Source organism: Primulina tabacum, chromosome 8 (assembly GCF_025594145.1).
Source record: "Primulina tabacum isolate GXHZ01 chromosome 8, ASM2559414v2, whole genome shotgun sequence".
NCBI classification, from domain to species: domain Eukaryota; kingdom Viridiplantae; phylum Streptophyta; class Magnoliopsida; order Lamiales; family Gesneriaceae; genus Primulina; species Primulina tabacum.
In genome coordinates, this window is record NC_134557.1 from 1,331,655 (window position 1) to 1,352,646 (window position 20,992).

General features: G+C 37.2%; 4 protein-coding genes and 1 long non-coding RNA gene across 9 annotated transcripts; 4 read left to right on the top strand and 1 right to left on the bottom strand.

The window, feature by feature from the left end:
- The first annotated feature begins 402 nt into the window (after window positions 1-402).
- LOC142552741 (serine/threonine-protein kinase BRI1-like 2) lies at window positions 403-4,200 on the top strand. Its single transcript, XM_075662519.1, has one exon. The coding sequence runs from the start codon at window positions 598-600 to the stop codon at window positions 3,961-3,963; it is 3,366 nt and encodes a 1,121-aa protein (XP_075518634.1). The 5' UTR covers window positions 403-597; the 3' UTR covers window positions 3,964-4,200.
- Window positions 4,201-5,657: 1,457 nt separating this feature from the next.
- Window positions 5,658-8,432, top strand: LOC142554410 (PHD finger protein MALE STERILITY 1-like). The gene is made up of 3 exons (XM_075665082.1): window positions 5,658-5,952; window positions 6,561-6,786; window positions 7,001-8,432. The coding sequence occupies exons 1-3, from the start codon at window positions 5,658-5,660 to the stop codon at window positions 8,394-8,396; spliced, it is 1,917 nt and encodes a 638-aa protein (XP_075521197.1). The 3' UTR covers window positions 8,397-8,432.
- A 276-nt stretch (window positions 8,433-8,708) lies between these two features.
- LOC142552742 (protein BASIC PENTACYSTEINE2-like) lies at window positions 8,709-10,896 on the top strand. Its single transcript, XM_075662520.1, has 2 exons — window positions 8,709-8,835; window positions 9,758-10,896. The coding sequence occupies exon 2, from the start codon at window positions 9,760-9,762 to the stop codon at window positions 10,597-10,599; it is 840 nt and encodes a 279-aa protein (XP_075518635.1). The 5' UTR covers window positions 8,709-8,835; window positions 9,758-9,759; the 3' UTR covers window positions 10,600-10,896.
- Window positions 10,897-11,918: 1,022 nt separating this feature from the next.
- LOC142552744 (uncharacterized) lies at window positions 11,919-13,835 on the top strand. The gene is made up of 3 exons (XR_012821867.1): window positions 11,919-12,471; window positions 12,577-12,753; window positions 12,966-13,835. It is a non-coding gene; the product is annotated as an uncharacterized LOC142552744 (long non-coding RNA).
- Window positions 13,495-20,421, bottom strand: LOC142552743 (65-kDa microtubule-associated protein 6). 5 transcript variants are annotated; one of them, XM_075662521.1, is made up of 13 exons: window positions 20,240-20,421; window positions 19,741-19,879; window positions 18,885-19,088; window positions 17,654-17,917; window positions 16,582-16,797; window positions 16,354-16,509; window positions 16,107-16,266; window positions 15,875-16,026; window positions 15,669-15,756; window positions 15,510-15,583; window positions 15,336-15,410; window positions 14,233-14,581; window positions 13,495-13,869 (listed from the first exon to the last, which is right to left on the bottom strand). In XM_075662521.1, exons 2-12 carry the CDS (start codon window positions 19,813-19,815, stop codon window positions 14,249-14,251), a joined length of 1,797 nt encoding a protein of 598 aa, XP_075518636.1. In that variant the 5' UTR covers window positions 19,816-19,879; window positions 20,240-20,421; the 3' UTR covers window positions 13,495-13,869; window positions 14,233-14,248. The 5 variants fall into 5 exon arrangements, with proteins under 5 accessions (XP_075518636.1, XP_075518640.1, XP_075518638.1 ...); XM_075662525.1 differs by having other exon boundaries at window positions 19,741-19,868; window positions 20,240-20,419; XM_075662523.1 differs by lacking the exon at window positions 20,240-20,421 and adding an exon at window positions 20,108-20,215.
- Window positions 20,422-20,992: the final 571 nt, after the last annotated feature.

Consider the following 20,992-nt stretch of genomic DNA (forward strand, 5'->3'; position numbering starts at 1 on the left):
GAAGGATATCTTATTTGGATCATCCATGAAAAAGTATTACTTTTTATGCTAAGAGTGTTATTTTTTATTGTGAATATCGGTAGGTTTGACCCGTCTCACAGATAACACAGATAAAAATTCGTGAGACCGTCTCACAAAAGATATACTCTTGCTGAAATAGTTCAAACTGCAATTCTAAGTTACCTTTTTGAATGTCAGTTCTGCTTCTATTTATTCCATACAAAGTAAAACATCACCTGGAAATGAAAGCCTCTTTTACAATTTCACTGAACTTAATTTACAGACCACTTGAAGATTCAGTGCAATATATAATATGGAATTATTAAAAAATCATAAAACATTTTACCCCTCCAAGAATTGATTACAATTCCTTCTATTATTTCTTATTGTTTCACATTCCATTCCACGTTCCCTCCTTTTTCTCCATATAAAATCACACGCATAACAAGGAACAAACCCTTTTTGTAAAGCTCATTCTGCCCCTATGCACAAAGGAATTGTATCATCATTATCATCATATTCACCACTATTTCTCACAGACACGCATTTACACACACTCTAAAAATCTCCCTTTTGGATATTGGCTCAACTCCATCAATGGAGGTAAGCATGATCATTCAAAGAATTCTTTCTTTTATGGTGTTTCTTGTTATGGCTATGGCAGGAGAACAAGCACCGTACACGTCGATCAAAACCGATGCTTCAGCTCTTTTATCTTTCAAGAAGATGATTCAAAAGGATCCTCATGGGGTTCTTGTAGATTGGCAACTTAATAAAGATCCATGTAAATGGCATGGGATCGCTTGCACTCTTGGGAGAGTGTCAGCCGTTGATCTTGCTCAGTCCTCTCTCCTTGGCCAAGTTTCTTTCTATCCCTTTTCTATATTAGAAATGTTGACCTCACTTAATCTTTCTGCTAATTCTCTGTCTATAAATGCTACCACGTCGTTGGTCGAAATCCCTTATGGTTTGAAGCAACTTGAGTTGTCTTTTGCTGGTGTTTTAGGCCATATTCCTGAAAATTTCTTCGCAAATTGTCCTAATCTTGAATATGTGAATCTTGCTTTCAATAATATAACTGGTTTCTTGCCCGAAAATCTGTTCTTGCACATTGATAAGTTGCAGTTTCTCGATCTGTCATATAACAACATCACCGGCTCGATTGCCGGCTTGAAAATCGAAAGCTGCAACTCTTTGTTGAGTCTTGACTGGTCTGGAAACCAAATCTTGGGTTCCCTTCCATCCTCATTTTCGAATTGCACGAACCTTAATGAGCTTATTTTGACCGAGAATTCACTCAACGGGGAAATCCCTTCAGCTTTTGGTTCTCTCAAGAACTTACAAAGGCTCGATCTTTCTCACAATCATCTCACAGGCTGGATCTCAAGCGAATTGGGCGGTATATGTAACTCACTTTTGGAACTTAAACTTTCAAATAACAACATTACTGGATCGATCCCTACATCATTTTCATCATGTTCTTGGCTTCAAGTTCTCGATCTTTCCAATAACAACTTAACCGGATCGTTCCCTGATTCCATACTTCAGACTTTAGGATCTCTGGAGGTTCTATTACTGAGCAACAATATGATCTCTGGAGAATTTCCCTCTTCCATTTCATTTTGCAAGAAATTAAGAGTAGTTGATTTCAGCTCCAACCTGCTTTCTGGGAATATTCCACCGGATTTATGTCCCGGAGCTGCCTCCCTCGAAGAGCTGAGAGCACCAGATAATTCACTTTTCGGACAAATCCCACATCACTTATCTGTGTGTTCACAACTAAAGATCATTGATTTTAGCATAAATTACCTTAATGGATCAGTGCCTAAAGAGCTCGGGAATCTTGAGAATCTTGAGCAGCTGATTGCCTGGTACAACAGCTTGGAAGGAAATGTACCCGCAGAGTTGGGAAAATGCAAGAAACTCAAGAATCTGATATTGAACAACAACCGTTTAAGTGGCAAGATCCCAACTGAATTGTTCGACTGTGCTAATATAGAATGGATATCCCTCACTAGCAATGAACTCAGCGGTGAGATTCCACGAGAATTTGGGTTTTTATCAAGGCTAGCTGTTTTACAACTTGCAAACAATAGCTTGACTGGTCAGATCCCGAGAGAGTTAGCAAATTGTAGCAGCTTAGTTTGGCTAGATCTTAACAGTAATCAGCTAGGCGGTGAAATCCCACCTCGACTTGGCAGGCAGATTGGAGCAAAGGCATTAAGTGGGATCCTCTCAGGAAACACACTCGTGTTTGTGCGAAATGTAGGGAACTCGTGTAGAGGAGTTGGAGGATTGCTCGAATTCTCAGGAATTCGTCCTGAGAGACTGCTACAGGTTCCATCATTGAGAAGTTGTGACTTTACTAGGTTGTATTCTGGTCCAGTTTTGAGTCTTTTCACTCGGTACCAGACAGTGGAATATCTCGATCTTTCGTATAATCAGCTCAGAGGAAAGATCCCAGATGGATTCGGTGAAATGATAGCCTTGCAAGTTCTTGTTTTGTCCCACAACCAATTATCAGGAGAAATACCGGATTCTCTAGGGCAGCTCAAGAATATTGGAGTATTTGATGCATCATATAACAGACTTCAAGGGCACATCCCCGACTCATTTTCAAATCTTTCTTTCTTGGTACAAATCGATCTCTCCAACAATGAGTTAACAGGGCAAATCCCATCGAGAGGGCAGCTTAGTACACTTCCAGCAACTCAGTATGCAAATAATCCAGGTCTATGTGGGGTTCCATTGCCTGAGTGCCAATACGACAACCAGCCTTCCGAGAATCCAACAGGAAATGGTGAAAAAAGACATAAATCTGCCGGCGTCTCTTGGGCTAACAGCATGGTAATGGGAATCCTTATATCACTCGCTTCTGTCTGCATATTGATCGTGTGGGCAATAGCGATTCGTACAAGGCGCAAGGAGGCCGAGGGAGCCAGAATGCTAGGTAGTTTACAAGCATCGCATGCTGCCACGACATGGAAAATTGAGAAGGAGAAAGAGCCACTGAGTATCAATGTTGCAACTTTTCAGAGGGAACTGAGGAAACTCAAATTCTCACAGCTGATTGAGGCTACAAATGGATTCTCAGCCGCTAGCCTAATCGGGTCCGGAGGATTCGGTGAAGTTTTCAAAGCTACATTGAAGGATGGATCAAGTGTAGCCATTAAGAAACTCATACGGTTAAGCTGTCAAGGGGACAGGGAATTCATGGCCGAAATGGAGACACTAGGCAAGATCAAACACAAAAATCTTGTCCCACTTTTGGGGTACTGCAAAATCGGCGAAGAACGGCTTCTAGTATATGAATTCATGGAATATGGAAGCCTTGAGGAAATGCTTCATGGGAGGCCAAGAAATGGTCAAAAAAGGATTCTAACTTGGGATGAGAGGAAAAAGATTGCCAGAGGTGCAGCCAAAGGGCTATGTTTCCTTCACCACAATTGCATTCCTCACATCATTCATCGGGATATGAAATCGAGCAACGTTCTACTAGACCATGAAATGGAGGCAAGGGTGTCGGATTTCGGAATGGCAAGGCTTATAAGCGCTCTCGACACGCATTTAAGCGTCAGCACGCTAGCCGGGACGCCTGGATATGTTCCCCCAGAGTACTACCAGAGCTTCCGTTGCACAGCAAAGGGGGACGTTTATTCATTCGGAGTCATACTTTTGGAACTTCTGACAGGGAAAAGGCCAACTGATAAGGAGGATTTTGGTGACACAAATTTGGTGGGGTGGGTGAAAACTAAGGCGAGAGAGGGGAAAGGCATGGAGGTTGTAGATACGGAATTGCTATCCGTCACCAAAGGTAGTGAAGAATCCGAGGTTGAAGAAGTTAAGGAGATGGTGAAGTATTTGGAGATAACAATGCAATGTGTCGATGATTTCCCATCCAAACGGCCTAATATGTTGCAAGTTGTGGCCATGTTGAGAGAGCTAATGGGCAACAGTGCTTGAATTAAACCTCAGAACTGTAAAATATGCCGATGGTATCTAGCATCAAGATGAGACCAAATTTCGAGTTCGATGTCCAATTCTACCGATCCCTCCCCAACTAAAAAATATAGAGTTAAATGTTTGTGGCGAGTAATGTATGTCATGCAAAGCTGTTGAACATTTTGCGACAATTTTTTGTTCAAAGTTGTCAAAGGAAATCGCGACAAGTTTGAGTCATAAAATGAGAAGTTTCCGCGATTTTTTGAGTTCGGGTCAGTAGTTCATCCGATAAATCATTGTTTAGATGCGGAGATACGTTCGAGTCATAATTTTATTTGTCTCTGTGTATATATCATTTATGTAATATAATAACATATTATTCCATTGAAAATTTTGATACAAAATGAATGGCATACTTCGAAAGCAATGTGGTGCTCGGGTTAAAAAAAAAAGTAATTTCTTTCGGGCTTCGATCAGAGGGCCCCCATTTTCATTGCAATGTCGACATTATTGATAACTTTTAAATGGACTTTGAATCGGGCCATTGTTTCCAAGCCTAAATATGATAAAAGACATGCTTAAATGTTTTTAAAACGGTCCAATTTTTTCACTAAAAAAGCCCAATTTTGACATGTAATTTGGATTAATGGTTTTGATTTCAGTAAAATATTTGGGTCAACTTTGAAATTCATTAGTAAAAAAATATCAGTTCAATGCAAATTTAGTAACCATCTGTTCTAAATTATGTCCTGATTTCATCTTTAATGGATATATAAGCTTTTTGGAAATACTAAATATAAGCTCTGATTCGAAGCAAAGAATAGGTTAAAAAGAAGTGGAAGTTGGTGAAAAATCCCCAATCAAAACATTTCTTTGGGTTCACTCCCTACCCACAAAATTGTGGTACTATGTCATACAAAATGTAGTACACTTCATGTGGAAATGTGGTACTAAAAAAGTACCCAGGGACTGAACACAAAAAAAATCGACGGCTGTGGACTGAGGCCAATTTCCCGTAAAAAAAGCTGGAAACCATCGAGAATTATCAGAGCTATTTAAAATGCTAAAAACCATTTTTTAAGCAACAATAAATATGGAATATTTGCTAATAAAACCCATTATACATCATCGTGTTTAGGTAGGTCTGCCGCTTATGGCGTGAATGATTGATTGCCAAACATCAAATTACTAATTAATACGGAAAAGTGCTAACTGCTAGAACAGCCTCTCAAAACGCGAGACAGACAAAATGCCGACATGTATAGGTGTCGGATGCGAGAGTTGTTTGAATTGAGTTTCACGATGTTGTAATATATATACACACAATGTGCCGAAACCTAGATAATAGAATTCGAATTAATATACAGTCTAAAACTTCGGTAGTTGGCCAAGAAACATTACATTACTATAAACCCTCTTAACAAAAAGGTCTCTCAAAAAGTGCGGGATATGATGAATTTAAATCACAAATACCCCCATGATCAGATGCATTGCACTATTAATTAACACACGTAACCCTAAAATATTTCCCACTCGCCACTTTTTTCTACAGCTCATGCATGGAAAGTGACACATTTGATAACCCGATTCTATCGTTATTTGTTTGTATAATTCCTTGCACCATATGTGTGACCAAGCAACACACAGACATATATATAAGATATGATCAGGACTCTTTAAATCTTTTGTGTTGCATCTTATGTTTGATTAAAAAAATGTCTCAATTAGACTTAAGTGGATTCAAGAGAAGGAAGAGAGAGGAAAGGGTTTTCAAGTTCAAGATGTTCGGTGAAAGAGGGTATCCGGCCGAATTTAATGGTTCATTTCATGAAAATGTGAGAGCCCTTTTGAAATTTGGGCAATTTGAGAGTGGTGTGTGTGGAGGGAGGGCGAGCTGGTCATTTCAACTCGAAGTTCGCCGGCATCCCTTGTTACATCTGTTTCTGTTTGTTGTTGAAGAGCCTGTTGAGTTATCAATCGAGCTTCATTGCAAGCACTGTCACTATATAGGTAGAGTAGCATTGCAAACGTTTTATAGTGGGACTGGATCCAGAAATTAGGGATGAAGTTTTAATTAATTCTAGAAGTTATAAAAAAGATTTACATGTTTTCCTTCAATAACTATTCATTCCACATGGAACCAATCCATCGTAAGTTTGATTCATTTGTGTATGTTAATCATGGTGCATTATGCTTCTATTTTCAGAAATAAGTGCTTCGAATATATGCAAAATCATGCAATATTAGGATTTTTTTAGATCAATCATACTTCATTCGATTCATCTTCACAACTCAATTTTTACGAGGTCGGAATGTGTACAAGATGGACTAAATTAATCAAGATTTACATGGATGACAACAGCGAGTAGACTCACATGCACAGAGTCTCTCTCTATCTTTTTTCCCCATATTTTCATTAAGAAAAGTATATCAAGTTTTAGGCAGGACTCAAGAGCTATATGTTACAAAATAGAAGTTTAGCATTTATGACGTCTTAATTGTTAGGTGCGTTTCTGGTTTAATCTTCAATTTCTTTTTATTTATTTATTATAATTATTTTGTACTCGTTATTGAATTAATATTTAGTGAATAACAATAATTTTTTGAATTTAGATCAGGCTGGGGACATCATATGATTTGCAATAAGAAGTATCATTTTGTGCTGCCATCGAAGGATACAAATGTAATTGAATTACAAGGGGAGAGCCATTGCATGCACGGCGTGTTCCATTCCAACGGGTTTGGGCATCTTCTGTCCATTAAAGGGTTAGAAACCGGGTCGGATGTACCCGGTCACCAAATCATGGAACTCTGGGATCGTCTGTCCTGTAATCTACGTGCAAGGTTCGTAGGATTCGACGAAACTTGTTTTGCTATATGATTAATAGTAGGCAAACACGCAATATTTTCTGTAGCTATATGCGGTTTACAATCTTACATGCATTTTACGTACTTCCATTTTTAGTTTGATTATTTACATTTGATTCGTTTTTAACCAGACACGCCTATATATTACCAAGATACACTAATCTTTTAAAGATTTTGTTTAACGTTGTAGGAAAGTGAGTTTAAAAGATGCGGCGCAGAAGAAAGGCATGGATCTAAGACTGCTTCACACAGTGGCCTATAGTAAGACATGGTTTGGCCGTTGGGGCTACAAATATGGGCGTGGGACCTTTGGAGTTACTCAAGAAATGTATCAAAATGCTCTAAAAGAAATCCGAAGCATTCCCCTCAGCCTACTTGCTCAGATTCTCGGCGTCGAATCTTGTAAAAACGAGACCAAAATTATCTTGGCACGATATCAGGTTTTATCGGGACATTCCCTTGCCACACTAGGCGATCTATTCAATTTCATGATCGAGATAAAGTCTAGACTTCCCAGAGAAAGCAGCAAGGATTCTAACTATCCCGGAATAATGTCGGATTCATCGTGTCGGTGGTCACCTAAACGGGTGGAAATGGCCATTCATGTGGTGGTCGAAGCCTTGAAAAGGGCTGAATTTAGGTGGGTTTCTAGGCAACATTTACGAGACGTGGCGCGCACCTATATCGGTGACACGGGGTTGCTGGATTTCGTTCTCAAGTCTTTAGGAAACCACATCGTGGGGAAGTATTTTGTACGGCGTTGCCTGAATCCAGTTACCAAGGTTTTAGAGTACTGTCTGGAAGATGTCTCCCGAGCGTTTCCTAAACAAGATGGTTCCCCATTCATTGACGCAAAATCGAAGCCTCAAAATAAGATTAGTTGGGCCCAAATCATGAGGGACATCTTCTACATGTACAAAAACATCCTTAAAGAAGACGAGTCAATAATCACAACCAATGGGACATTAGCTACTATTCCATTGGCATCGAGAATCATACTAGACACAAAATACTTTCTTAAGGATTATCGCGGCTACACATCATCAGAAGATGAAACCACAAAACAGAAGGTCTATTGCACGGTGATGATCTTAGCTCATGACCATAATAAGCACAAATACAAGACTTTGTCAGACATAGAAAAGGCGCCGATAACACCATATGAATGCTTCGAGTTGAATCACGATGCCACTTTCGACGATCTAAAGTTTCAAGTCGAGAAGACATTCCGAGAAATTTATCTGGGATTACGATACTTTGTCACGCAATCAATGATAAACATCAGTCCAAAAGGATCGGATCTGGTGTTCAAGAAAGTCACAGCTGGTAGTAAGATAGCATTCGAGGGCATCCCAGGAGTGACTAATTATGATGGGATCTACCAAGGATGGATGAAGAGAGATTTAGTGGTGGATTGTCCTTGTGGAACTAAAGACGACGATGGTGAAAGAATGGTATCCTGTGATATATGTCAAGTTTGGCAACACACTCGTTGTGTTCAAATCCCAAACTATCAAGAAATTCCAAACATATTTCTATGCAACATATGTGAGCAAGACATATTGCACTTCCCCTCCTTACCTTAACCATATTCATCTTTTTTGTTGCATATTTATATGCAAAGATTGCTACATATTTGGGTGAGTATTCCTAAAAGTTTGTACTATTTAGAAAACATAAATTACATAAATAAAAATGGTTTGTTTTATTCCTTCATTTTTCATTGGTTTTATTGGTAAATATGGTTGATTATGTGATCATATGCTCATCCTTTTATTTGGATTCGACCAACTCATATTGATGATCTTACAGCTCATGATGTCTGACAATTTTTCCTATTATTTTAAAATTATTTAATCAAAAAGAAATTTTTTAAAAAAAGATTGGTCTGTCTCTTCGGGTCAGGGTCCTACCCCTACCCACCCATGTCTCTCCATCATCTCTCACCTCTTCGTTTCTCTCTTTGAAATCTCTCTCCTCTCTCCACCTTAAGGAAAAAATAAAGGGAGCGTTTTACCTGAACAAGTGAGTCTCTCTCCTCTCTCTCTCTCTTTTTATATTGGATTGGGTTGGAAAATTTGTCATACGTGCTCTGCTATATTATCTCGAGTCATCCATCTGGAAAGCTGATTTTTTTTTTTTTTTGGGATTTATGTTTTGGCATGCAATTTGTATTCTGATTTTGTTTCTTTCAGATCTCTTTGGTCTTAATTTTCGGAATCGGCTCAAGATGTCCAAAGATTGTGGCTTTTGTTGAGAATCGTTGTATTTTTTAATGTTGGTGGATTTTGAATAGATTGTTTATGAGATTTTCTATTTCAAGATTTGTTTGATTTTTCTTTGATTTTGGTGTCTCTCGTTTGGGTTTTAGTTGGAAACTTTGTCGTCTATTTGCTGTGATTTCGAAATTGTCCGGATCTTGTTGGTGTTTTGAATTGTGAAATTGTGGGTTTTGTAGGTGGGTGATCGTGACTTTCGATCGGTGTTGCATTCACTTGAATTGTGCATGAATTTTATTTAACAATTGATTTTTTGCTTTAGAACTGGAATCTTTCAGAGTTGAATTTATGTACACTGATTTTAATGTTAATTGCTCAACACTGAGCATCTCAATGTGATGTTATGGTTTTCGTCGTCATGGTTCCCGTCAGACTCGAGTATAAACTATTCTTGGAAAATGTAGATTAAAAATCCTGAATCATTTCTAAGATAATAACCGGCTAAATGCCGTAGTTAGTTATGCAGTTTTTCAATTCATCGTTTGAGCAATTTGCTGTCTTCAGCTACATAAGGACTTATATTGATTCATTAGCTGAATGTGGGTGCTTCATGGATTTCTTTGAGTTTTCTGGTTATCATATCGTGATCTTTTGTGCCAAGAATACGATGTTGGATGGCTTTATGTGGGGACTTAATGCATGAGGTGTTATTTGATTTGATTCTGTAGTAATGGATGAAGACAGCTTGAGAAATTGGGGTTATTATGAACCTTCCTTTAAAGGGCATCTTGGTCTCCAGCTCATGTCTTCTATGGTGGATCGACATACGAAACCTTTCCTGTCAGGACATGATAACCCTTTAATGGTTTCACCTAATGGCACCTACCATCCCCGCGATCGTGTTTCTGCAGAACTTCCTGCCACGCACATGGACTATGTTCGAGATAGTTGGATAAACCATCGCGAGAAGTTCTTGCATATGTTCCCAACAAACACTTTTAACCCGGTTCTTGCTGGAACTTCTGGGACTTATCATGCCATGCCACCATCCCACCAATCTGATCCAACAAAAGATACTGAGTCGAACATGGAAGAGCCAAGTGTCAAGAAGGGAAATGTTCCTGCAAAAAAGAGAGCAGCTGCGGCCCCAAAAACTTTGAAATCAAAGAAGCCCAAAAAAGGTCCTGTGCCAAAGGAACATGGTAAATCCTCTGTTCATCGTGCAAAAACTTTGAAGAAGAACATGGACGTTGTGATAAATGGAGTTGATTTTGACATTTCTGGCATACCAATTCCTGTTTGCTCGTGTACGGGTACTCCCCAGCAATGCTATCGGTGGGGGTTTGGGGGTTGGCAGTCAGCTTGTTGCACAATGACTATATCTATGTATCCCTTGCCTATGAGCACCAAAAGGCGAGGGGCGAGAATCGCTGGACGAAAGATGAGCCAGGGTGCTTTCAAAAAAGTCTTGGAAAAACTTGCATCCGAAGGCTATGATTTCGCTAACTCGATTGACCTGAGGACTTACTGGGCAAAACACGGTACCAACAAGTTCGTAACAATCAGATAGAGACTTATTTTCTGTTAGCCACGACTGGGTTGACACGGCATCAGTTATGTTTTCACTGTATATATTCAGTGGCCGGTGGCAGGGTTTGCTCCGTTTTTCGAGTTCTTGAATATTCGCATACTTGCTTTATGCTTAAAATTTAGACATTTGGGCCTGGTAAAGCTGTTAATGAGTTCTCGTTTAATTTGTTTCATTGGCTAGCAACATTTTCTGGCCGTCGAGGATAGGATTCTGAAATATTTCTTCTATTCTGGTTAATGGACAGATTTTGATAATACAGTGTCTTTTTCATGCTAATATTTCGTGACAGCTGCTTACTATGACTTTGAATGCATTCTCTTTTTAAAGTTTGAACGAGTATATGCAAAATAGTTTTGTATTAATCAACAAGTCAATAATGATGAACTGAAGCTTCCCTCTAAGGATGTTTCCAGTACCTTGCTCGTGCAATGTCTTAATTCCTGCAACTGCAGAAGTGGAAACTTAAAGTTTCTTCTCACGATATGTTGATTTGCCTTGATTGCAAGAATGTCCAAAGCAACTGCTTAAAGCATAGCCCGTGTGATACATTTTCCATTATAACAAGAGAGAGAATGGAGAGATCTGGATTTTCGAGTTCTTAAAAATCTAATTAGCTAGTGATTGTCGGTCACTGATATCAATAAAATAATACGAAGTCAAACTTTCCGAATCTTTAATTTATCATTTTACTGTCAACTTTCAAGGTTTATTTTATTTTTATTTTTTCTGATGCGTAAATCTCAAGTCTAAATGACTACTTCTAGTTAGCTAGTGATTATCGGTCACTGATATTTGACAGTTGAATGGATAAATTCCATTCACCTACGCGATTCTTGTACAGTTCATGGTACTTCTGCAAGAAGCAATCAACTTTAATCTAGTGAAAATTTTCATTTATGCACACACTTTAAATTTTGTCACCTCATTGCATGTAAAAGGGAAAGCCTGTTGATTTTGGCATATTTCGGGAAAACCGGCCGACCCTTTTCTATAGATAGGCTAACGAACTTTTAAGAATTTAACTCACAAGTTGATCTACCGACAGCGGAGCACATCCCTGAAGTCTCTGCTCTTGCCTACATGCAATTACAATACATCAATGTCCAATGAACGCAAACCGAGTGGTGCATAAACTAGTTTGACGTAACTTGCAGACTCGAAGATATTTGGTCTTTTTCCATGTGATTCCTTTGTTTATTACGAATTATGTACATCGAAATTTGCTGTTTAATGATAATGTCTTAATTCTAAAAAACAAAAACCAGTGACTATATTCCTCTCTTTTACAGTTCTGTTTTTTTTTAAAGATGGATTGTGGTTAGCAGCTAGCGAAAATGATCCTAAATAGTAAAACGTAGAAAAGCCGCCGTCTGGCTTTCCCCAGTTTTCCACGCTTTTCTTTGATGCCATGTCCATCTCTCACTGCAGCTTCTGCAAAAATCAAGAAAGCAAAGCGAAAAGTGGGACATTTGTCTCTATTTTCAAACTCGGCGGGTGAAAGTAAAAGCTACGCTATTTCATAAACATGGACCCATTAATGATTAAAGAATGAAAATCCAAACTTCGGTTTCATTTATCTAAAGGAAAAGTGTTGCTATATGGAGCCAAGTGGTGAGAATCTTTCATCTCTTTTCACTGTTTGGAGAAAACCCATCATGCCAAATCTACCTTTCCTACTCACGATATATGACAGGCCCTTCTAGCTTTGTTTCCATTCTTAATATCTGCTACGTGTATGCATTTCAGTTCATTTCATTCTCTTTAACCTTATTTGTTTTGCAGAGGATACAGAGAGTTTGGTGTAACCTGATGTCACTTTCATACGTGGGTTTTCCAAGCAAAGAAGATTGTGTAATATTCTCTTTGCCTTCTACCATATACATGATTTTGAAATGGCAAATATATATGTATACATGTCCAGTCTCTTGACGATTTTGTGGCTGAATATGTACGTAGGGGGACAAAAAAAACATGGATGCAATGGTGGAGGATACCGCAGATTCTGGTAAAGACTTTGGAATAAACAAAGAAAAGAGCTACTTCGGGTTATGGCCTATTGAGCATCCAATTGAACCTGATCCGCACCAGGACAGACCGGTGAACTGCCCATTGCCTCACTCTTCTTTCATAAAAGTGGGCGCCTCTTTCTTATTTACATGAACTAGCTATATAGATCACATGAGAATAGTTATGGCCCTTGTTCTAAACACAAGCATCCTAAAAAGGTTGCAAAACTCTTTTACGAGCAAAACAAAAATCCATGTGAAATTTTATCGCAGCTTTGATAACTCCATCTAGCTAGCATCCAATTTTCAGTAAGTTGCATCTCTAATGTTAAATTGCAGGAGGAACGAGTTTGTTTCGGAACAAGGCGCAAGAGGCATCACAGCCTTCATCATGATCAAGACCATTTCAAGATTAATCCTTTATTGAAGCGCCCTCTTCCACCACAGTGTAATAAAATGTATCAAATGCATTAGCACTAGCTAGTAATCGAAGTTTGATCTTGAAAGAGCAATCACCTTGCTGGCACATCAAAGGCAATGTTACCGCAATTTTCCAAGTCTACTCTTTTTTCTTTTTCTTTTTCTTTTTTTTTTGCAAACAGTGTATGTTGCGTGTAAGCTTCTTATTTCTTAATGTATCAGACTGCAAAATCCGACGTATTTCCGCACAATGGAATCATAACAGATTAACCAAGAAATGGAAAATTCATTGTTAACAAACTGTTTGTCAGGATCGGCACTTAGTTATAGTGCTATTAAGGTTGCAAACATATTGGCAAGCGAAATTAAGATGCTCTCATTCGAACTGTTGAATCGGATCTCGAATTTTAAAATATAAAAGGCAGGGAACTTTCAACTAGTTAGTGGATTCTCACAAACCACAATACATTCAATCATGCATAAGAGCTCTAAACCTTACACAACAAATCATGTCAACTAATATAATCGTCATGGTAGCAATATATACAAAACAAACGTAAACTAGAAAGCAATAGATAGAGTCAAACGGTAAGAACTCCACTTGAAAACAGTATTTGCATTTGTCTATCTCTACCAAGATGAACGAAATACAAGGACGTAGGGCTTCCAACATCGGGTTATGGGTACCTCAATCCATCGTTGAGTAGCTGGATGTCTAAATGTCAGTTGCCACTGCCTACTGCTAAAACATGTTTGGAAGAAGCTGGTACAGCATAAATCCACCTATATTCACCACCTTTAGCTGGTCCTGTCAACATAGCATCTGCAAAAGTGCGTGTTAGAATCTGAAATAAATCAAAAGTGGATAGCAAAACAACTTGCAGCATAAAACTATTTATGTAAAACAGAGATAGTTGAGAGAAACTGGGACCCTTGAATCGTATTTGCGGAAACTTCAGAAACCAGAGTATCAGAAGTGTGCGCAAAATTGAAACAATTCTTTTTTTCTTTTCAACAAATCCATGGCTGGTTCAAAACAGTTTCTTTATTTATTTGAAAGGATAATGTTCAACAGTAGCTGGATAGACTATACAATCTCTCAAGACATCAAATTAAATCTCATTTTTTAGCAGAAACATCAATAGTGGAGTAGAGGCAAATAAAATATAACAAGGAAAAAATGTACCACTTCAATTCTACTTTTAGCTTTGGGGGGACTCTGGCTCTGAACCGTAAACAGATGAAAATGACATTGTATCTTCTTTAGGAATTGCCACAAAGTTTAGAGGAGCAGTTGAAAGTCTTTTCATTTCCTTGAAATAACCTTTTTGACGGCCAGAATGAGAACGTGGAGTATGGACATCCGGAGTTGCACAGCCAACAGAGTTCCGACGGGGTGAAGGGGTCAAAGATCCATTTCCATATGCTTGGTACCCATTTGTAGTCCTAAAGCTGTTGCTTCTTCTAGGACTTGGCTTAGAACCATACATCGCTTCTTTCTCCGTAAGCAGAATATTTTGCAGTTTTTTATGATCCTGAACAGAAAATTTCATATCTCAGAGGCACAAGATAATCATGGTAATTTTTACCAACTGTACATACAATTGGCATGGTCACATATTCTGCGCCATTGTGTATTTGTCTGTTGTATCAAGGAAATCTTACTATATAAACACTAAGGTCAGAAAAAATAGAAATGAAAATAATATAATTATTTATAATAACTAAATCATATTTAGATAATAATAATTCCGTATTTATTTCCCATTACTATCATCATAATCTTAATCTTATCATTTTATTATTATCTTTGTTGTTACCATTATTATTATCAAATGGTAATTATTATTATTTTATTTATTTATATATTATTATTAAATGTTGTTATTATTATTATTATTATTTTATTTGTAAGATAAATATTTTTTTTATTAATATTAATTCATTACTATTTTCAATATTTATTTATAATTAAAATATAATTTTCTATTGATCTTATTTATTATTATTGTAAATATTTTTATCAAAATATTTTAAAAAATGAAATATGTATGTGTGTGTGTGTGTGTGTGTAAATAAACTTGGGAGAATGAGAATAGGTAAACCCACCCAACAAAATGATAATGTCTATTCCTGTGTTCATGGGAATAACAATTCTCATTGCAATGGGTGTTATCATTCCACAAGTTATATCAAACTAAATAATAGAAACGAGGACATTCCCACCTCATTCTATACTACCAAACATGCCATAAAAAAAATTTAGTCAGATCATTTAAATTAGTTTACCCTGGCACGCTTTTTCTCCTCTTCCTTCTGTATTCTAGTCAGTTTGTAATCCTCCAGTATTGATACCAAACGAACCTGAAGGCAAATGACACGAAAAACAAAAGAGCCAATAACTCAAATCATATAGAAGGATAAAAACTTGAAATTGCTAATGAAAACTTTTGGAAAACAAACCCCATCATAGAGAAACTGTTTATGCTTCTCATCCTCCCAGGCCAGCGTATGTCTAACCAGGTTTTCAACCATAGCTGAAAATCATAGCATGTTACCTCCAGATACGTAACCAGCTTTATCAAGAAACACAAAATTTCCTTATAGTCTCTAATGAAGTACCTGGTATTTTACTTATCATAGTTCTTGCTCGCTCCGCACGTTTTAGATTTATGTGTGCACCTCTCCCAGCACTGTAACGATTCTCATCCTGATATATCAGACCTATAATTACAAATATGCACATAAGGCATAGGAAAAACATTTCCTTCACATCCTATTCACATCAAACCACACTTTCTAGATTAAAACCATCATTTTTAGCTTACTCGAATATAATCTTCAAGCCAATTTTCTTCATCACAAGCAGAAAGCCATCTTTCAATTTTTTCCATTATTTCCATGCGAGATAAAGCTTCGTCTTTGGCTTTACAAATTTGGGTTTCGATGTTAGTTAATATTTCACTTGGATCCACCAAACCTGCAACAAATATGGATTCCAATCAGTACCTCGCAAACAATCCAATATAGGGAGTACTTCTTGATGATGGTGTTATCTACCCGAGTCTATCAAAGCATTAGTTTTATCAGCAGCGGTACTTGCATCAGGTTGAATATGAACTTTACGGCAAATATCTTCAAGTTCCAACCTCTTCTTCAGGACAAGTTCCTTCAGCCTGCTAGCTTTCAGCTTATTGAGTCTCTCAACCTCTGCCAATGCCTGCCCATGATAACATTACATTTCCCGATCTAGATTCACTTAAAAAGGGAAGGCTGCAAACCGTGGGGAATGATCTTGTTTAAATACCTGTTCAGCTATCTCCACTGTAAGAGCACCAGCTTGCACAATTTCAGATTCTGACAGATTGAGAATCGAAGTAATCTTCAAGAAGTGGACCTTCTCTTCATGTTTTGTGTCCATTAATTTCCAGAGTTCGAAGAGAGATCCAGCAACATCTTTCAGCTGCAGCAGACCATAGGTTTCAATGAAAGGGAAAATGGGAATTTACAGCTATTTATTAGAGGTAAATGATACCTTCTGATATCGAAATTTTCTCTCTGTTTTCAACCTCAAGATAGCCTGATCAAGACCCTCTAATGTGCTGTCACTGATATTTGTGGCCTGTTCCAGGCTAGATTCAGGCAAACTAGGATGAATATCGCTCACTGTTTTGCCGAAATCCAAACCTAGTACACTGCTCAAAGTATGGACCTCATTCACATAATCCATGACTTTTTGAAGGCGTTCAGACTGCAAATCATTTTCAAAATGTAAAAAGTGAGTTCTAGAACCCTAATACAATTAATATTAGCCTGTACCAAACTCTAGCAACCGATACCAAGCATTTTAAAATCTCTCTCATGGTAGCACAATATTCCATCATAAGTAATTCAAATAGGCAAATTCAAGCTATCAGAACAAAAAAGAATATATGCCAATCGATCTTTTACTTATATAATAACATCATTCATTGAAGTTGTTGCTCAAGTAGGAGCCGGTCCATCACACATTCCTCAGTGCAGGGAGTCAAGGGAGAATCTGTTCATGACACCAACAACCAAGAATGACATGAAAAGCCTCACAAGAGGAAAACGATAACATGAAGAAGAATCAAAAAGTTTAGAGTCATAGTTAAAATTGAGAAAGTACAAGGCTATATATTTGAACCTAGACTATATAATAAAAGGAGTCCACCCCACGTGCCAGTTTGGCATAGTTTGTAGACCCCGATGTAGCCAAGTTGAATGGTTCTACAACTGTAAGAAAGGTGTTGTCATAGTGGATGCAAGACACTAGCATGTGGTAATGCTTAATTTTTCAGGGCAAAAGAGACATCAGTTTGCTGTTGAATGGATGTCCAGTGGCATGTATCTTAGGAAGAGGAACTGATTCTTACTTTGCCAGCTCATTCTTTCTCCAAGAAGATTCAAGTTGATATCACTGAATCAAGTATAGAATGGTAATGAAAAGGATAATCGTACAAAATGGACCTAAGCAAATTCTGGATTGGCACTAATGTCATCAATCAAGAGCACGGAGAATATGGAGGAACAGTAAATATGTACCATTTCGAACTGACTACAAGTTCCTGAGACAAATTTCATACCTTATCTTTCTGTAGAACACGGAGACGTGATTGGTATTCCGTGAACTTTCTCAGTGACAAATCTTGTTCTTCCAGATCCAATGAAGTTGAAGCACAGACAAGATGACCATATCCTGAAATCTCATTCGTGATCTTCTCGATTTGTGCCTTAATATCTGCAAATTGTTTTGTTCTTTCATCTTTCTTAAGCTTCAGGTCCTCTACAATTGGTGTGACAGAAGCCAGTCGTAATTTCAACGATTTTGATTTTTTCTCTGACTGGACCTGTAGCATTCACAATTAGTAAGTTAATGAACAATATGAGGTAACCCCTAGAGAAAAGATCATTGAACTTAACAGTCGTGATTAATGATGACACCACATTCTATACTCTCTGCCGACCTTTCCCAGCATATCTTTTCAGAAAAGAAGTTAGCACAAACAGATGAAACTTAGATACAATGGTACATTACGTGCATCCAAAAACATGTACAAACATTACCCAGCAAACATTAAAAATTACTTTGATCTCCATCAGATATATGAAAAATACCGAAAGATTGATAAACCAGACACAGATGCAGATAAGTTTTTTTAATGTTTCCTGTATTTTTTGATTGATACACAAAAACAATATACTATGTTTCACAGGACATTCTCTAAACTTGTCCAACAAAATTAAAATTGCTATGACAAATAACCAGCTACCGGTGAATAGTGTGACTCAATAAACACTGATATTCTCTTTGTACATCATTTTTAACGAGAATTTTATGCTTTTTAGGGGGTCAATTTTCTCAGCTGAATTATTCTAAATTTCCAGAAACATAATCATTTAACATCACTTAATTTCCTGTCATTTTGCTTTTGTTATATGCTTATTGAAGCTTTCATTTTTCACGCCTCACGACACATTCAATAGATGTGAGAAACCTTTCTTCAAAATCGCAACAAAAATACTTTTCATACATCGTGGTGAATATCAAACCTGACATATTAGAGAAGCATGAACCAATCATGGAACAATTTTAAGGCTCAAATGAACATTGGGGTCGTGTGACTGAGAGTTCTAAGTTTTTACCACTAGATCAAACCTCTCTCGCATAATTTCTTAATTCTTAATTAACTTGTTCTGATTATGATAACATACAAGCAGGGGAAAAACACAAAGTTGAAGATTTAATTAATTTTAAAAATATCCAATTGGAAAAGGAAAAGGAGGATTGTTATAGTTCTAATGACACTTCATTACCTGCGAGTTCATATAAATTTCTCCAAGGGCCGCCATTAGCATGGCAACCTCCGCTTCTTTAGCAGCGATACTTTGATGAAGGCAGGCCTTCTCATTTGCAGCGTCCTCAACCTTTCTTCGGTAGATTTCCAAGCATTCCCGCTCAAGCTCCAACAACATGCGATCTTTATCAGCTTCAGTTTCACCAATTTCAGCCCATATTTGCTGCTCATTGGTTGAGTAATCTCAGAAAATACCACTCAACGTGAGACCAAAATGTTAAAGCAGTACTACAATTTACAGTTTTTCTCATATCGATGTTGGCTCCAACATATACTGGCTAACACCCATTTTCTTAAAGAATCACACTTCCTATATGTAATTAGAACAAACATAAATAAACAATTTTTTTTTTCATCTTTTGCCAGAATCCCACTTGAACTTCAACCACTACAAGGTTAATTATAGGCAGCGTTACTTACACTTAACTGAAAGTCAGAGAAAATTCAAAGGCTCGTTCTCAATTAGGCTCCATTGAAGTTAAGTTAAATGGAAACTTTTTTTAAAAAAAACACACACACACTTGCCAAACAGCAAATTCTTAAAATCACGAGAAACGAATTTTTTTTAGAAAACCCGAGCCTTATCCACCTAATTAAAATTTTAAAAATCGATTTTTACTTCGATTTTTCGCTAGAACCCGCTTCAATTAGAAAGCCGAAGTAACCAAGTTCCAACATTCCAAAGAAACTGACACCAAACCCTGAAGAATGCTCGAGAAAACTAATGCGCATAAATATTGTAAATTTTCAGAAGAGAGAGAGAAATCATTGTGTCAAAGATACAGACTTTGTAAAGAAAAGAAAAGAGAAGAGACCTGAAGTTCTTTGACTAAAGCATTGCAATTGTTGCTCGTACGGACGCTGCTGCAAGTACTCCCAAGAGCTAGCATTATTTCCACTCAATTAATTGACCCTTTTCTCTTTCCGTTTCTTTTTTGTTTCTCTTTCAACTCACTGCAGAACAAAGGAGAAAGACGAATCCAACAAAAATGCAAGGCTTTTAGGCATCACACTTCTCAAGAAAACAACACAAAAAAAAAACACCTCAACAATTCACAGCTACAACAAAATTTTCTTGTCAAAGAAACTCAGCAGCAGCAACTTCCTTCCCTCCACACAAAAACAGTTCTTTTCAATGCAGATAGACACACAACCACCAACCCTTAATTGACAACAACTCGCCTTTAAATTTTCTGAGAATCCTTTGTTTATGTTCTTTTTAAAAGAAACAAATGGGCCAAGAAAAATTAGGTGTAGTAGAGAGAGAGCCAAAAATTCTATACGTATAATACAAGAAAAGAGGAAGGCACCAACCCAATGATGCAGCCAACAGCTACCGACTGTTTAGCGGTAAATTTGGTCCTTCCACAGGTTAAAATGGATTAGAGAAAAGGTTTAGCCAAATGAGGGTTTTCTTTCTTGAGGTGGGGCTGAAATGGAGCAATGCACGTGGATCTACGCAGATTAAGAATACTTGTCCATTCTTTTTTAGTCTCCATGGTTTACTCAGTGACTCCCTGTGTATTTATTGCAGAATATTTTTATTATAAAGAGGAGATACTCATGGGATAGTAATTGTTCAAATTCAAATTTCCCGTATGTTATTCTACTTTATATTTTGTACTCTCGTTTTTTTTTAAATACAAGAATGTTATTGTTCTATATTATAAAAATATAATATAATTGACAAGATTATTTGACATGAACTCGATGCTTGTTTATTTCGAACAAATAAAATACAAATAATATACAATTAAATTACCTAAATAAATTAAGAAAACTACCATTTATAAGCGGGGTTCGAAACTGAGGTGAACAAGTATCGTAGCATCGACTTTAATCATTGGACCAAAGTCTCATCCATAATTTAGTAATCTTAGTTGGATATCATGTATACATTTTTTTATGTGTTCAAATTAAAAAAAATTCTAAATTTTTACTTATTTTTTCAATCATATTCGCAATATCAAATTACTTTCAAGAAATATTCTGGTTAAATCACTGAAAATAGTATGTATTTGGTGAGACAGTCTCATTGATCATTACTCGTGAGACGGACCAATCATA

What these genes read in the sequence shown, in the direction of transcription:
- LOC142552742 (XM_075662520.1), top strand. Translation starts at nt 9,760, where the DNA reads ATGGATGAAGACAGCTTGAGAAATTGGGGTTATTATGAACCTTCCTTT.
- LOC142552743 (XM_075662521.1), bottom strand. Translation starts at nt 19,815, where the DNA reads ATGCTAGCTCTTGGGAGTACTTGCAGCAGCGTCCGTACGAGCAACAAT. An exon ending in AAATTTATATGAACTCGCAG is followed by an intron (nt 17,918 to 18,884) that starts GTAATGAAGTGT and finishes TGAATGCTACAG; the next exon opens with GTCCAGTCAGAGAAAAAATC. An exon ending in GAAAATTTCGATATCAGAAG is followed by an intron (nt 16,510 to 16,581) that starts GTATCATTTACC and finishes GGTCTGCTGCAG; the next exon opens with CTGAAAGATGTTGCTGGATC.
- LOC142552741 (XM_075662519.1), top strand. Translation starts at nt 598, where the DNA reads ATGGAGGTAAGCATGATCATTCAAAGAATTCTTTCTTTTATGGTGTTT.
- LOC142554410 (XM_075665082.1), top strand. Translation starts at nt 5,658, where the DNA reads ATGTCTCAATTAGACTTAAGTGGATTCAAGAGAAGGAAGAGAGAGGAA. An exon ending in CAAGCACTGTCACTATATAG is followed by an intron (nt 5,953 to 6,560) that starts GTAGAGTAGCAT and finishes AATTTAGATCAG; the next exon opens with GCTGGGGACATCATATGATT. An exon ending in TCCTGTAATCTACGTGCAAG is followed by an intron (nt 6,787 to 7,000) that starts GTTCGTAGGATT and finishes TTAACGTTGTAG; the next exon opens with GAAAGTGAGTTTAAAAGATG.